The 17,144-nt window shown below is 38.8% G+C and overlaps 2 protein-coding genes across 2 annotated transcripts; one reads left to right on the top strand and one right to left on the bottom strand.

Moving 5' to 3' along the window:
• Positions 1-1,119: 1,119 nt before the first annotated feature.
• LOC115003913 (prospero homeobox protein 2-like) lies at positions 1,120-9,478 on the bottom strand. Its single transcript, XM_029425853.1, is given in 7 exon segments — positions 1,120-2,442; positions 5,583-5,777; positions 6,280-6,381; positions 6,764-7,405; positions 7,407-7,997; positions 8,546-8,635; positions 9,383-9,478. Coding segments are annotated over 7 exon segments (1,884 nt in total). The 3' UTR covers positions 1,120-2,274.
• On the top strand, positions 9,430-16,255 carry LOC115003831 (dihydrolipoyllysine-residue succinyltransferase component of 2-oxoglutarate dehydrogenase complex, mitochondrial-like). Its single transcript, XM_029425767.1, has 15 exons — positions 9,430-9,582; positions 11,743-11,776; positions 12,048-12,090; positions 12,336-12,400; positions 12,480-12,554; positions 12,687-12,742; positions 12,856-12,964; positions 13,063-13,185; positions 13,274-13,344; positions 13,446-13,543; positions 13,687-13,817; positions 13,986-14,059; positions 14,148-14,231; positions 14,361-14,528; positions 15,084-16,255. The coding sequence occupies exons 1-15, from the start codon at positions 9,520-9,522 to the stop codon at positions 15,216-15,218; spliced, it is 1,329 nt and encodes a 442-aa protein (XP_029281627.1). The 5' UTR covers positions 9,430-9,519; the 3' UTR covers positions 15,219-16,255.
• The last annotated feature ends 889 nt before the right edge of the window (positions 16,256-17,144 follow it).

Genomic DNA, 17,144 nt, shown 5'->3' with positions numbered 1-17,144 from the left:
CGGACTCTTATTAGCAGTTAGCTCGAATTCAGCCAGTGCAAACCTCAACACCGGGAGTCTGATCCCTGGCCATTGCCCTGACTCCCCGCTGAATCACTTTCTGTTGCTGCCGTTACACAGGTTAGACCCAGCGCTCCACCAGCCTGCTATAACTCCCAGGGCTGTGGTTTGTGCTGGCTACTAACTGAGAGTCCATTTCCCGTGGCCACCGCACGCTCTCGTCTCGGCAGGGTGGTCCCCTGGCCAAGACGAAGGTAAGGTTCTTTTTCGCGTTTCTACCACTTCGGTTTTAGTCCAACAAGCAAACTATCAAAGCGTACACAGACAATAAAGCCCCTGGTTAGTGGCATCCAGACACAGATGGCTAATGTAAACTATAGGCCGACGCCACACATGAAGATTATAACAGCAGTGTTATTGACCAATTAATTGGTCAATTTTTACGTGTTCTTGACCTGCTGTTAGTCAGCAGTTCGCCTTTTTTAAATCTTTTTTTTTTTATATAACTGATGACTATAAATTTAGATTCTACGGACCCAGTAGTAGAGGTGAAATGCCGCTCCCTAGGTTTTTGGAGCATGTCGCCAGATATTAAACATTGCCCCTTTTTTTTAAAGAGTATTTTTATCAGGTTTATCCCCGTGTATATTTAAGTGTGGAGAATGAAGAAGTACATGGTAACACCTCTGTGTGTTGCCTTTCAGGCGCTTAATGGTGGTGTGTGTAATTGCTGTTTTGTTTTTTTTGTTCTAAAAAAAAAAAAAGAATCCTTTACAAATCAATAATAGTACGAGGTAATGGGCAATTTTAAGCCCTATGTATGTGCCTGTTGGAGTTTCTTTGGCTCAACGTGTGGCTCGAATGGGTTTGCAATTATCAGAAAATGAAGTGTAATGTAAGTGCATGATTGCAGGATGTTTTTAACCTGTAAGTATAATAGTATTGGAAGTTGTCAGCAACTCTCAATTTACATAGAACCCAAATCTGTCATTGTGAACTATGTTGGAAGTAAAGTCAGTAATACTGGGAACATCGGGGTTGAAGCTCAGTTTCTTCAATGGAAAGTCGAGCCCACAGTGGCTTTTCGTGACCAGAATAGTATTTTATTTTTATGTCTCATTTGAATTCAACTTTTTAAATATGATGATGATCACCAATGTGCTTTTTCAAAGCCATCATAATAATTAAGGTGAGAAAGAAAAATGCAAAGGAAATTGCTTTTATTATTGTTGATCTATCTCACAAGCCAGTTAAACTTTGAAACAGCTAAGAACTGACTGCAAATGTGGACAATCTACAAGTTAAAGATTGTTTTACACAAAATACCGGCTTGGTTCAACAGTTGTTGTTTTGTTCAATACAGAATCACACATGTGCTAGAGTTTTCCTGTTTGACCCTTGTTCTCACTTACTGTTGACACCAAGATAATTACATTTAAAAAAAAGTATTAGTATTAAAGAAACCAAATGCAGTCTCACTGAACGTGATTATCATGGTTAATATGTAAGCAGGTGAATTCAGCTTTTAATATACATTTTATATTTACAAACTTGTGAAGCAAAGAGCCAAGAATTTTCACTCATGAGAAATTTTCATCTGGAATATCAACGCTGTTACGGGAGTGACTGAAGACAAAACACAGATCCTAAGTTATGACTGAACACAGAACCTCTGATGAAGAGCATGTTTGATTTGCCCCGTGGACAGCCAGCCACAGTGTACCATTTGGAAAGTGGATGGATCTTCATGGTAAGTATGGAAGAGAGACCGCTCTAATGTGTAAGGGGGTGGGGTAACTGATTCAGTCATTTTAGAATTCATGTAATATCCATTTTATGTATCCTGTACATACAGACAGAATGACAATAATAAGCTCAGCTGAATATTAAATTGTTTTTTTTCTTATGTGGTGTGGACCTTTTTTTTGTGCTTATTAAATAAGAATGCTTCTCAAAAACCAGAAAATGTGTACCGTGTTGCACTTGAAAACATTTCACCGATTCAAGATGTGTTATTGCTATATAATATGGTTGATATAGCAAAATACAAATGATGTCAAACAACCGCATGATGCGACAAGAACTGCCAGTAAAGTCTTTTACCAGTCTGCCATATGTGATGGAGATTGGATATGTGCGGGCATGTACATCACTCACCTGTTTTACAATACAGCGGGCTCTTCATTAAACACTAAATACTTTGCTAATCAAGGCACGAGTAAGTCCACATCGTGACAGTAACCACTGTGGCACACAATGTCTTCTGTTTGGTTCTCATCCAGAGTGATGACCTTTGAACTCAGCTGGTACGTCCCTGTCCAGTTTACAGATCACCTTGTAGATTGATTTCTTCCACGATGGATCACGATCTTTGCCCATTGAAATGGAAATGTAAAATTCTCTTAATGTAATCTCTGCGACTTCCAAGAAACTGTCGGGGACCTGTGGTTCCACAGAAGAAGATTTAAAAAAAAAACATTAAGACCTTTTACAGACGTGCTGTTGTATGTGTTACCTAATCAGAATCAGTCCTGGAATACCATGAGGTAAGTAACGAGGCAAAGGAATATTATGAGAATATTGAACCAGTTGAAATGATCAATAAGAAACCGCATCAACACAGCAGCCTGACTCTTAATACTTTCTAATGTGAACCTTTTCTGTTTTCATGTACTTACACACCTATATATGTTGTAACTGTAATATCGTTGAGCTGGTAAGCAGTGTTATGTTGCCTAAAGGTTAAAAAAAATCGCTCTCAAAATTCAGTCCACTGTTAAAGACCTTGATATTGTGTAACCATATCACCCCCCCCCCCCCCCCCAGACTAATATTGCTCAGCTGGAATCACTGGTCCTCCAACTTTCTTAGTTTCCTGCTCACTTTCAGAAAATAAAATATTTCAAGGCAAAAGTAAAACGTTCTGAAATTGTTTATAATGTTTGTAATGCACGACAAATTTTAAGTATTAAGAAACTGAGTTTCAGAGAACTGAACTGTTTACCCGGGAAAAATGTCAAGCGGCGATTTCTGGGAAATGAGATCCAAAATCATACCTGCAATTACTGCTTATCGCCATAAGTGCCGCCAAAGAGAACGAAATGGAGATCTGCGAGATTGTAACTTTATGGAAACCCGTATTAAATTAGCATTGAAGCTATTTTTAAACTTATGCCTTAAAGACTTCTTTTCCTCAAACACCATTTTGTCAAAAGGCCTTATCAGAATCTAATGAGTAAATCTACCATGAAATCTTGCTCCCCAGAGGATACACCCTTTCTATTTTTGATATTCGGTGTGCTCAGGTTTGCACACTTTGTCAGAATCTAAAAGGCAAATGCAGTTTGCTGAGGCCTTTTCTCTAACCTCAGAGCAAGCGTTTCAATTTTAGAGCCACTATGATGTTCGATGTGCCAAATACTGATATTGGAGAGTTTAATCAACATTTATAATAGTATTTATTGCATTGCATTACGTCATACAAATCTTTTTTTGTGCATCTTATTATCACTGATGCTAAAATTATGATATTTACCTAACTTTTAAAATTCTCCTACATGTTAATGGGTTTTGTTTTGGTGCCACTAACAGATGACCTTAACCTCAATATGACTGAGGGTGTGTGAGGACGTCAGTATTTATTTCATTCTGTGGGCATGTTGCTGCTTTTCTTTTCCAGTGCAGTCATGGCTTAACATAAAGAGATGCCAGTGTGTCGTGCATAAATAAAACTGTTCAGTTCCAACTCTGAAATGAGCGTTTACTGTTCAAGTTGTGCGACCCACACCTGTTTGAGACAAAGAGGACAGTCTCCGTTTTATTACAACATGCCTGTTTGATTTCAGCGCCCACACCCAACATCACTGCTGTGTTCATGTGCGGAATCTGTTCAGACCAAATCGTGATGAACACTGAACAACATAAAGGATATCAAAACCGTTTGACTTTGACGATGATGAGTAGAACGTGGGACATAGACTGAAGGAAAATCTTTTTTTTACTTCAGTCTGTTATACTCGCAGAGTTGAAGGTTAAGAGACTCAAACTAAACCAAGCAGCCAAATGCTGGACAGCTAACTTTATGTTTTGGCATGTTGCTTTTGAACTGTTGTATCATCTTTAGTAGTATAAGTGTATACTTAATACTTTAAGTGTATTCACATAAGGATTTCCACTTTCACTTAACTCAATTTTGAATCTTGTTCAAAATACTTGAGCAGAGTGTCTGAAGGTCTCAAAATCAGTTTGATTGAAAAGAAATAAACAGAAAATCTTACATTTAATTTAGAAAGTCTTACACATTTAAATGTCACTTATAAGATGTCCTGAGATGTTATACACCTATAATTTATATAACTTCCATATATATAATATAAACTAATATAATGACCTTGTGAGTTGACATTTTCAGAGCACATCTGCCACTGTGTGAAATAACTTTGACAAATTACTCAAAATCTCTAAAACGAAAATTTGTAAATAATCTTTACACTACAACAACAACAAAACGTGTCAATATCACAAAATGCTCATAACATGAACTTCACATTATGCTTCTTCAGTTTATATACTGAGTTATGCATTATAGTCCAGCCCTGTTGCATGTATTAATCAGCTGTGCTTCTCACATGCTGTATTATTATGGTATGGTAGTACTTGTTAGTAGAGTTGGTATTAAAGCTGTGTTACTATATGTCAAATATGCTAGTTACCATGTTGACTGACTTGCTGTGGTCAACGTACATACAAACAGGTCAACATGAACACTATTTAATTGTTAGAAATTAAAAGATTAATTAAACAAAATGCTTATCACAGTGCCTCCCACGATTATTTAATTACAGCATGTATTCTTGCATATGAATACACTATCACTATGTCTGCCTTGTTTCCCCTAATGCAGAGACGACTTAAGTTTTTTCCTCGTATACACTGTATAAAATAATCCACACGTGGCTCAACCAAATTACTTTTTTTTTAACTCGAGAAGCCAAAAATTGTATCTTATTAAGTTATGTGACGTTGTTTTCATGATTTCATTTTGTCTGTGTTTGGAATATTGTTTCTATAGTAGTTATTCTGTTGAGTGCTGTTGTAATGTGAATACATTTACATGTTGAATAAATTAGTAAGAATAAAATTTAAATATTTTTGATAAAATTTCAAATATTACGCACAAATTAATTTCTGTGGTTTATGCATAATCTTGTAATTAAAGTTAAATTAATCTTCAAGCAAATAGAATTTACTCCATGTGTGTATAATATAACCTACAAAATATTAAGAATGCAAATTAATCTTGTAAAGCCACTATAATCTACATCAGTTACAATTAAGGAGATGCAACAAAGCAGACAGATTAGAAAATTAAGCTTTGATACTATTGAGAAATATAAAGTGCAACACAAACACACACTCGCACACAAACAAAAGTAAATATGTGTTGGACTGCCACATTATCAAAATGAGACAATACAATAAATTAATAATAAAAAACTGAGTCAAATATTTGATGTCAGTAAGATATCAGCAGTATTGTGTCCTTTCAGAGCGGTAAGAAATATAGCGTAGAATCCGTTTACCTGGAAGTCGTTGGCTTTGTTGTAGTGCATGTTGAGGGCTCTGAAAAGTTCTGATTCTCTCCCCACAGTCAGGCCCCTCACGTCGGACACTCCTTCTACGAGAGCGTGCCGGGCGAACTTCTCCATCTGGATGTAGAAAAACTCCCTGAAGTTACTGAACCACTTGATGAGCTGAGAGGTGATGCAGCGCGTGAACTGAGGACGAATCAGAGAGACAGGTGAGTGAGATTATCAAAGTAAATCATTTGTCTTTATCTGAGAGAAGCTGCTAAACATGTTTTACGGTTTTCAAAATATAACAAATAAAATATAAATAAACTGTATTTTACCACATTGCTGCTTTTTTTTTTACACAGTTTGTATTTTACAGAATTGCAAATAGTGATGTAAAGTTGTTAATCCTGACAAATAAAAAACTAAATATGAACTTGTCTGGGACTGATTATTTAGTCTGTGGTGACAGAGATGCATTTTGAAAGAATAAAACTGGTTTGGGATCATAAAACATGCCGCTCATTAAAAACCAGACATTTTCACACTGCTTTATGATTTAGGTTAAAGATTTTCTCACAGAAAATGCAAGAAATATGTCTGCCTAAATGCAAAATACAGTAACTTTCCCAAGATTGTGATGGATCTGTATTTGTTTACAGTAAAACTTATAAAAGAAATATCAATATTTCTAGTATTTCCTCACCTGCACATCGTGGAAACACATCTTCAGCACCAGGGAGCTCGGGTAGCGGGTGAAGAAGAACATGAGCTTTGCTTTCTTCAGATGATTTGTGGTCAGACCCTCCTAAATGCACCAACGTTAAGGGTAAAACATCCGAGACACGTGTTCTCTCCACAAAATCATTACAACTCAATAGAGAGACTGCTTTCTTAAAAGTTTGGAAGATCAAAATGAGTATTTAAGGTGTTCAGTTGTTGCCTTCTTTAAATGAATTGTTGATGAACACACTCATTATACAGCAAATACCTGGGAGGGATAATGAGGTTTCTTTAGACTACAAATAACCAAAGGAAAAGTTATTATTGGCATGTTAAGGCAGCTGCTTCAGAAGCTACATTAAGGAAAAACAGTGTCTGTCCCTGCTGGTTATTTCCTAAAGCCACAAGAAAACATATTAAAGGATCAAATATTACTCTCGATAATTCTAGAAGCTTGTAAAGGATACGTTCAGCATGTACAGGCTGTTCTTCACCAGGCAATCGGACTCAATCTTCACATGAGGGAGACGCAGGCTTTCCAACAGCGAGGGATCCACCGACACAGTGCGAGTCTGTGGGCTCCTGACAGACCTGGAGTTGACCTTCGATCTCACTTTGATCGAATTCCAATGTGTGTCAAACTTCGCTTGACCAACCTCAGAGCATCCATCCTGCAAGCAGCTGAGGGCATGTTGACGGGGAGCGTTGTGATTCTTCTCTGACGGCTGATCTTCACGCACAGCGGGGTCATGAACGAAGGGGACTGTAGGTTTGGTACGATGGTGAGCTCTTGATCTGGACTCAAGGATGAACTTGTTTTCCAGTCGAGGCTTTTGTACGACCAGAGACAGAGCTTCGGTTTGAACATCTGGAACTTGCACCTCTGCATTTCCACTGAAGGAAAGTCTTAATTTATCATCTTTACCAGCTGATGACTGAAGAGGCATATCAGTCTCGACGCTCCCCTCGTCGCTTGTCTGTAGAAGTGGCATGCTTTTGAAAATAGAGTCAACGCTCCTACTGACGGCTCTGGACAGTTCGTACTTTAAAACGTCTGCCATCAGCTTTAATCTCTCAGGTTTGGATTGGAAGTGGTTCATCAGCTTCATCCTTCTTCCACCCTTGAGATTTTCTACTTGAGCTGCTCTCAAACTCACTGTATGAATCTGTAAATGCATCCCCTGGAGATGTTTCAGGAGAATCGTTCCAGGTGGGATATTTCTCGTCCTTAGTGTCGGTAACTCCATCCACATGGTTGAAGCTTGTTCTGAGGTGCTGATGCTGACTCTCCAGCTGCTTTCTTGCCGTCTTGCTTCCAGAGCCACTCTTTTCCACATGCTCCTGATCTTGAATCCTTTCATTTTCCTGCATACTGTCTGACTCCTCGTGCTGAATTGTCATCACATCTGTGCAGTGCATACCAGGAGAGCTGGTCATGCCTTTGATGATATTTTCTACTCGGGCACGCTTTGCTTGATGGCCCCTGATTAAATTCCAATCATGGTGACCACAGGAACTGGATGCAGGAGATGGGTGCCTTCTCGTGGGTAAATGTCCAGTGGTGCTGTTTCTGGATGGACTGAGCTCCAGTTGGCTGGAACAGATCAAACTTGAACCAGCATCGCCACTGCTGAAATAAGCACTCTCCGCTAGCATTTTTAGGTCCTCACTGTCCTTGCGTAAGGACACAGAAACATCAGGCTGAAAAGAGGAGAGGTGCTCTGCAATTAAGCCATCAAGGCAAATGCTGCTGGAAGAATACATACCTTTGCTCCAAACACTTGGATTCACGGTGGGAAAAAAACAAAAACACATTAGCATTCATTTTAAATGCAGGTGTGTAAGAAATTGAAAATCAAATTGCTTCATGGAATTCTTATATATGTCACAGTAACAAATGAAAATGTAGGATTTTGCGCAAACATGGATAAGGAATAAAATAAATAATTCTGGTTATTTATTATATTCAAGTGAACTGAAATATGTTTTAACTTTAAATATATAAAACGACAATAATAAGTATTGTCCAGATGAAAGATCATTTTAGAATAAAACATTTGGTTTATTGATTTTTTTTCTCACTTTTCAGTTGCATTTAAAATAAAAAATATTTTTTAGATATATTCAAATGTTCAGACTTGATTCAAAGGTTGAGATAAACATCTTACATTCTAGGTGTATATCACAAAGTAGAAACTAAAACGTAAAGCCTAGAAAACAAGGAACACATATTGTATTATATAACCCACCTGTTGCCTGTTGAAAGGACCAGAGGAGGCTGCAGGTCTGGAGCTGCAGGAGGAGTGACTCAAGTATTTGTAGTGTTCCTGCTGGGAGCCCTTCCAAAAACAGGAGGTGTGGCCAAATATGCCAGCCTATCCCATCTGCACCAGCACATAATAACATTAAATATGTTATTTGAATCAGGAAACCCATTGTTAATGGGCTATGAGGAATACATTCTTCATTCAAAATGTATCTATTTTCTTATCTTTTCTATGGTTGTGCCTATTGTGAAATTAATTATAAATCATTTTAAAAGTACGGATTAATGCAGGAAATGGTAAATCATGTTACCTGTTAATACATGGTGTTATTTCACCATCTGAAATACTTTATTTTGACCTATTTACGATGTTTGTCGGGTTTTAGTTCATGGTGTTGAGTATAATTTTGTGAGCCATTAGATTCTGGGACCTGAGTAGGATTTTCAGCTACATTTGCTTCTACAAATGTTTTTTTTTAATCATTCTTAACTGCATCTATTTTAATAGCTGTTACCTAACATTGTGGTAGGCTACCATATTATTCAGATATCATCACAAATTGACCCAATTTAATATCGTTGATTTGTGGAATTAGTGGCCCGTCCGATTCTGTGACACTGGAAGTAAAGTTACATGAAGAAGTGACCAAATACATGGGAGGTATCAACATTTGGAACTCTCTAAATACTATGGGGCATAGTTTTCGGTAACACCAAACTCATAATAAAGTATGTAACAATGTGTGATAGAACGTAAAACAAATGAAATTTCTATTTAAGTCGCAGAATCTGACGGGTCACAGATTTTTGGTTTAACTACCCGATACTCCAAACCCCCCTCCCCGGCCAGCCGCAGTGGTTCGTCCCAGTCGGACCGCCCTCGCGCCTGGGTGCAGCTTCCGCACCGCTCCTTCATCTGCTGTCAGATAATAAGGGACACAGCTGCAAGCTAGCGCTATGTTATCACGATCCAGATGTGCATACCGGACGGTTGGTCGCTCTCTGTCAGCGGTGAGCCAGGTAGGTTGAAAAGGTCACTGACCTGAGCCAGTGTATTAACTCTACAACGTTTAAAACTTAATTAAAACTACAAACTGCTAGCTGTTAGCTAACGTTAGCGTCCAACAGACGTTAGCTTGTGAAGAGGCCTCACCTACCAAGGGCAGACACACACTGACAGCTTTAGAGGCAGCTAGTGAGCTTAAGTTTGAGAAGAAGCTGTGAACAGCATCCCATTAACTATCTGACGTTTGAAAAGGCGTCTTTATTTCATGCCCCCTGTAAGCGATATTATTGTCTTTTCTTTAAAAACTGATTTGACACTACACAAAGCAGTCTTGACAGGCTAATATTAGCATGTTATGGTGTCGTGTGTTTAAAGACTGAGGAGTGTCCAGCTGACCTGACAGAAATAGCCCATGTCATGTTAGACATATATGTGCGACTACAGGGTCGCATGAGTCTTCTCTGACAACCTTCAGCTGTCTTTTCAGTGTTTTGAGCAGGTAATGAAGCTGAAACATGAACACGACGTTAATAACTTGTGTGTCTTGTCAGGGTTGATTTGTACTTCTCCCTACTTCAAGGAGAATATTGTTTCCAATGCAGTGTGGCCTCTATAAGGGTCTTGAGGAACACAGTCAGTTGTCAGCTTTTTTAGCTAAAAGTAATGCAGTCTAAAACAACATGTCTGCAGTATATCATGGCTGGTGATGGCCAAGAAGGTCGGGAGTTCAATACCAGGCTGCCACCATTGTACCCCAGAGTTGCTCCAGGGAGACTGTCCCTGTACTTAGTTCAATGTAAGTCGCTTTGGATAAGAGCGTCTGCTAAATGACCTGTAATGTAATGTAATATCATACATTCATGAAGGTCACAATGTTCCTTTTGTGTTAAAATAGTCTTGGAGAGAGATGTGATGGTGACTAACAGTCATGTTTTGAGGCTTCTGTTTGTGTTTGTGTTGCATTATATTGAGGTGTTTCTATTATTTTGTCCACCTCATTTATATCATTGAGGGTAGTCTAACTAAGAGAAGCACCTACAGTTAAACAGCACCACAAATTACAGCTTTCCAAATGACCATACCGTTTTGTAAACACCGAGCATTATAACCTTAATGAAGGCAAGAGTTATTGCATAGCTATTGCTAGAGACTGCAGTAGTTTTGGTGAGGTGTATCTAATAAACTGTCTGAGTGTATAACTAGGTGCAACTAATCATTACTTTTATTATCTCTCAGTTTAGTTTTAGAAACTAGAATTGGTGAACGTCCTGCTTTTGTACTTTAGAACTTTGGACGAATACTTGTTTCATCTCTGGATATAGAGGGAATGAGGTGCTGAAGGTAGGATTTATTGCAGGGTGGTTCTGTTATAATTCATTACTTTCATTAACCTCTGTGTCTGTAATGGCGCAAAAGATTTATTTGGAAATCTTGTGGAATAATCCATACTCTACCACTCCAGTAGAACAGATTGAAAAACCTAAATATGTTGGTGTTTCTTCAGCCAGTGTAATGTTCTTGTTAAAATGATCACCACAAGTTGTTCTAGTAAATCCGAGCAAGGAAAACTCAAACTTTGTAGCTGCATGCCTGCACATGCTTTGATCTACTGTAGAGGATCCATTTCTGACAACTCCACCCTCTTCCGACATCTTGTATCGGTAGGTTTAGCTTTGAGTAATGAGCGACTTCACCAGACAAACATCAGTGTAAAAGCAGCCAGAGCTAGGCTTCTTCACTAGAGGCTGCGCCCTCAAAATACCCACACACATGACTCATAACATACAGCAATGCAGCGCAGTTATCCTTACAGTAAACAAAGGGAAATCTGGTGCCTTTAGTTAAAGCTAAAGCTATGAAGGTTCAGCGTTACTGGTGAATTTATTTTAGGAGACTTACGGTTTACATTAGCTTGTTTGTTTACGATCAAACTGACACTGCAGTGCTACAGCAGATTATGTAGGCTCATTAACTATTTAACTTCTGTATTAGACTTAAGAGAAAAGTAGGCTATGGTCTTTTAAGATCACATTTAGCTACATATGTTTTTAATCACAGTAAGGGGAGGGCAACTAATCATAATCTCACTAATTAGATTTTACAAGCTGCCCGTATAAAATACTGAGAGTATAATTAGATGCATATGAAACAGATTTTTCCTTTTTTCTTTTCAGGCCAATAATGTGCTGGCCCGGCAAAGTGTATCAGGTAAGTGTGACTAAGTAGACTTGACGTTTTTTGCTGGATTTGAGAAGCTCATCAGAAACTGCACCTAATTGTATTGCTTATGAATAAACAAGCTCTCTTGAGTGGATCATCCAAAGCAGAATAAGTGATGCTTGTTGAATGACAGAGATGTCTTAGGAGCCCACAAGTGGTTAATTACAGCTCTCAGAGAACTCTACTCATATTTCATGTTGGAGCCTCATAGAAGCAGTTGTTGATTTCCTTTTGTTCTTTCTCTCCTTTTCCTATTAAGGCCTCCCTGTCTGCAGCCAGGTAGTTTACAGGAATTCTCAGCCGTAAGTTCTCTCTCCCATTCGGTTGTCTATCTTTGAATACCCTTCAGTAACCCCTTCACGTTTAGAAACTCTCAAACATTGTCAGTGTACGGTCTGTCTATTTTATTCTTGCATCATAAACTGAGCTGTACACCTGTGCAGAGAATACTATCTTAAAGTGGTTTTATGTGGTGTATAGATAGTAAAGGTAAAAGGCGAGGAAGGCTGTGTATTGCAAGTAAATGTTTTTATTTCTTGACATTTAGATGTGAATTTCCATCATCAGCATATGTCTTCCACATCAGACACTTCAAGACATCTGCTGTCCACAGTATGTATTGCAACAACTTTATGTATTGAAGACAACTCTGCTCAGTGTTAAACTTACAGAAACTTTTGTTTTTTTACAGGGGATGAGGTCATCACAGTCAAAACTCCTGCATTCGCAGAATCTGTTTCAGAGGGGGATGTGAGATGGGAGAAAGGTTAGCATAAGTCAACATATTGTTGTCAGTATTTCTCAGGGTTCAGTGTCCCATATTGAATGACCAATTAAGGAGCCAAGTCATCATATTTCTGCACATGAAATACATGCTCTTTCATTGTTTATGTTTTAGCTGTGGGCGACTCAGTGACAGAAGATGAAGTGGTGTGTGAAATTGAGACGGACAAGGTATGAACAAGAAGGACTATCGGTCCTAAAATCATCCCTATGATTTTGATTTAAATTTCCTTGAACAGAGTATGAGAATTACTTCTTCAAAAATCTATATTTTGTACTTCCAGACCTCAGTACAAGTCCCCGCTCCAGCATCTGGCATAATTGAGGAACTGCTGGTGCCTGATGGAGGGAAAGTAGAAGGAGGGACGCCCCTCTTCAAACTCCGGAAAGGAGGTGAGCTTAGAAAACAAACTTGTTTAGTAAGGCAAAATGTATTTTATGAATCATTAGACCCATACTACATTTGTCCTTCTTTACTTCTGTTTCCTCAGAAGTTGCTGCCAAAGCTGCTCCCTCCCCAGCTGCAGAGGCAGCGGCCCCTCCACCACCTCCTCCACCTGCAGCCCCCACTGCCATGCCTCCAGTGCCACCACAAGCAGCCCAAGCCAAACCTGGTACGTTTCCTTCTATAGCATATAAATCTACATGCTGCAGAAAGCACTTATTCTTAATGTCACATTCTGTCTTTCCCTCTTCATCAAGTGTCTGCCATCAAGCCCACAGCTGCAGCTCCAGCTCCTCCAACAGCGGGAGGCAGAGGAGGAGAAAACAGGGTAACACACAGATGACACTCTTGTGATGTTCCAATCATATGTTTTGTTTCTTTTGTGACATTGATATTGGAAATAATGAAGTTTGTTCTCCTTCTGTCCAGGTGAAGATGAACCGTATGAGGTTGAGGATCGCCCAGAGGCTAAAGGAGGCTCAGAACACCTGCGCCATGTTGACCACCTTCAACGAGGTGGACATGGGGTGAGCTGCAACTGAAAAGATTATTTCATTTTTTAATGGTCTAATGTCTCATTTACGATCATAGGATATAATTGACCCAAGGGACTTCTTTCTTCTTCTTTTATCCAAAAGGTTTCTCTAATATTTCCTTAATTTTGATTCAGAAACATTCAGGACATGAGGAAACTCCATAAGGATGCTTTCTTAAAGAAGCACAACATCAAACTGGGTTTCATGTCGGCGTTTGTGAAGGCTTCTGCATACGCTCTGACTGACCAACCTGCTGTCAATGCCGGTAAGACAACACTGGCTTACTTCCACTGTTTTCTTTTTCTTGAAACATAACTCTTCCCAAAGAAGCTTGACTCCCTGTTGTGCAACGAGCACGGCTAAGTATTATACCTATTTTATGTCTTTTTTTTTTTTTTTACCAAACTTCCTTCCCAAAATGTTTTTACGACAGTTATTGATGATTCAACCAAAGAGATCGTCTACAGGGATTATGTAGACATTAGTGTCGCTGTGTCAACTCCAAAGGTATGCCTTTTGGCTCTATAAAACATCATCTTTTTGTATTTAAAACTGTTAAATGCTGCATACACCTGAATAACATGTATTTGTTTAGGGGCTTGTTGTACCGGTGATCCGTAATGTTGAGACCATGAACTTCGCTGACATCGAGAAAACCATTAATGCGTTGGGAGAAAAGGTAAAAAGCTTTGTGCATTAGGTGTCCCAGATATTTAGCATTTTAGACTGCTATGCAAATCAAACCAATATCTATTTAATTTCTTACGAAAATAAGAAAACCGTTTGTGTCGTGTGCCTTTTTTTTTAGGCTCGTAGCAACCAGCTTGCGGTTGAAGATATGGACGGAGGCACCTTCACCATCAGCAACGGCGGCGTGTTTGGCTCCATGTTTGGCACACCCATCATCAACCCCCCACAGTCTGCCATCCTGGGCATGCATGGCATCTTCGACCGACCTGTGGCCATCAATGGCAAGGTGAGAGTTATGTGTCCATGGATGCAGATGGAAATATTGTTTCTGCGTTTTTTAAAAGAAGCAATTAAATGGGGCTGTACCGAAAAGTTCAGTGTTTCATTCACAACATTGATTCTGTTTAAACTGGGTATTTCTGCACAGTTGCAGATAAGGATTAGGATACACTAATATAATTTATTAGTATTATACTATTTGTAGAATTAGATTCCAGTGGTGGCTGCGTAGGATTGTTTCTAACTTGGGTGATCCAAACATTTCCAGTAACTACAAAGCCTTGTAAAGTCAACATTAATAAAAAAAAAAATGGATGATATTGTTTCCCAAATATACGTGTTTTTATATTTCTCTCGTTTGTTTTAATAACTCAAATTATAAAACCCCACATGAAAAAAGTTGTAGAAGAAGAAGCATTACACCTCCAAGTCTCCAGAAAAACCAAGGTCTGACTTGAGCTATGTGTACAGACCACCCGGACAGACATGAATAATCGTACATAATATTGAATCAACTGGTTTCCCAAATGTGCTGCGATTAAACTACTTTGTGCTTTGGCAGGTTGAGATCCGCCCCATGATGTATGTGGCACTGACATACGACCACCGACTCGTCGACGGAAGAGAGGCGGTCACTTTCTTACGCAAGATCAAAGCAGTGGTGGAAGATCCACGAGTGCTGCTCCTGGACATGTGATGTTTCTACCACCACATCACTCTCATTGAAAGCTGCATAAAATGAACTCCAACTCTCAAAACACGCACAAGTCGTACAAAATAGTGGGATATTGAGGTTGTGTTAAATAGCTTTTATTATCTGTAGAGAATACACATGGCTAGATCAAGAAAGCAAAAGACTGCTCGCCATCTTCTATAAGTTATTGTTTTGATAGATTTGAATTTATCAAAGAGACGACAAGTCACATTACCATTACACGTCTTAACCCAAAAATAAGCACACAGGCAAATGTTGAAGATAACTCATATGGGTGTGTTGTTATACCCATGTGCTCTTCAGATGGACATATGAAGCAGTAGATAAACACTCGCTGATCCTACAACATTAGTGTAATCTTGAGGAAAAAAAAAAACTTTTCCAGGCAACAATTGGCTTCATGAATTTCTTCCCTGCTCGTTAGTCGGAGCTTCTGAGCCACTTTTTCCACAGCAGGGCAAGTGGAGCTCCCTCAAATTAGTTCAAGATGTTTTTTAATGTTAACACAGGATTGATAGAATTCCTTGGTGTGCTGCTTGTTATTGTTTCTAGCAACAGTGTGGATAAAGGAATCAGCGACCGGGAAACCAGGTTTTTGTATGGAACACGTGTAAATCGGTGCCATATTTGGAGGCGACTCCAGTTATATTCCTGCTTCGCACAGTCAACCATGTTCTGCATTTTGATTTAGTTTTTAAACCTGCCTTTCAGATCCTTTGACCATTTAAGTATAAAAATGTTGATCAAATTGTTACGAGCTTGCACGTGAACTTACTGTTCATTAGTAGAAACTGTACAAAACACGATCCAAACACTAAATATTTTTCAATCTATACGATACATTGTTCATTTACAGGCAATATGTTTGGAGTGATGTTCAAAACGCACAATTTGGCAGAAGTGTTTTATGTTAAGTTTCAATGTTGGATGAGATTTTCATTGTGCTATCCTATACATAACATACTTGTATCTATTTAAAAAATGTAAACATTAAACATCTCAAGTTTTATGTACTGAAATGTGTCTTGCACTTTTACTTTACAAACGTTGTACATACTTGCTGTATTACAGTTAGTCCAACAATGATTTACTAGAGCTAAAACTATTAGTCCATTTATTTTCTGTCAACTGACTTCTCCATTAATGGGCAACAATTTTGATAAACAGTTAATCGTTTGTTCCAGCCTCTCAAATATTTAGTTTTCCTGATTTTATTTAGTCTTATATGATTTTTAAATTGAATCTCTTTGAGTTTGCACTTGTTTTTTGCACAAACAAGAAATTTAAAGATGTCATATCGAGCTCTGGGAACTTGTGTTGGGCATTATTTTTCTGAAGTTGTATAGACCAACCAATGCCAAGCGTGCACTGCACCAGAGAAACTTGACTGCACATTTTACCTTAAGTTTCAACAGAGTTTGTCTTTTCGAAAAGGACAATGGCAAAATAAAAGCCCAAAGCTGAGGCGGAGGCGGAGGATGCTCCATGGCCGACCTTGGCTAACGCATTTTATCTCGTGCCAAATCTATTTTGCTCCCGAAATCTCTGCTGCAGGTGAATTCTGTGCCGAGGAGCAATCTTCAAAGCCTCATTAGCCGGCCTACCGCTCGGCTCTTGAGAAGCTCCAAATAATGGGATCATCTCTGACAAAGTCTTAAGGGTTGCTTGGCCCTTTCTCCCACTTCACAAACACAGGCTCAAGTGTGTGCAGCTGTGTATGATACCTCTTCAGTATTTCTGTTTACTTTAATAATCACAGGGGACAATGGGTCCTAATGTACGTCTTTGTTTCTCTGCCAGCACCTACACAAATGTCTGAACAACACTGTTTGGAGGAAAAACACAGAATTCATTATGAGAAAACAAAAAAGCCCAAACATTAGATTACCATGAGAATACTGGAGGTCC

This window comes from Cottoperca gobio, chromosome 24 (genome assembly GCF_900634415.1).
Source record: "Cottoperca gobio chromosome 24, fCotGob3.1, whole genome shotgun sequence".
Lineage (NCBI taxonomy): Eukaryota > Metazoa > Chordata > Actinopteri > Perciformes > Bovichtidae > Cottoperca > Cottoperca gobio.
This window is presented reverse-complemented; position numbering and strand designations above follow the sequence as displayed.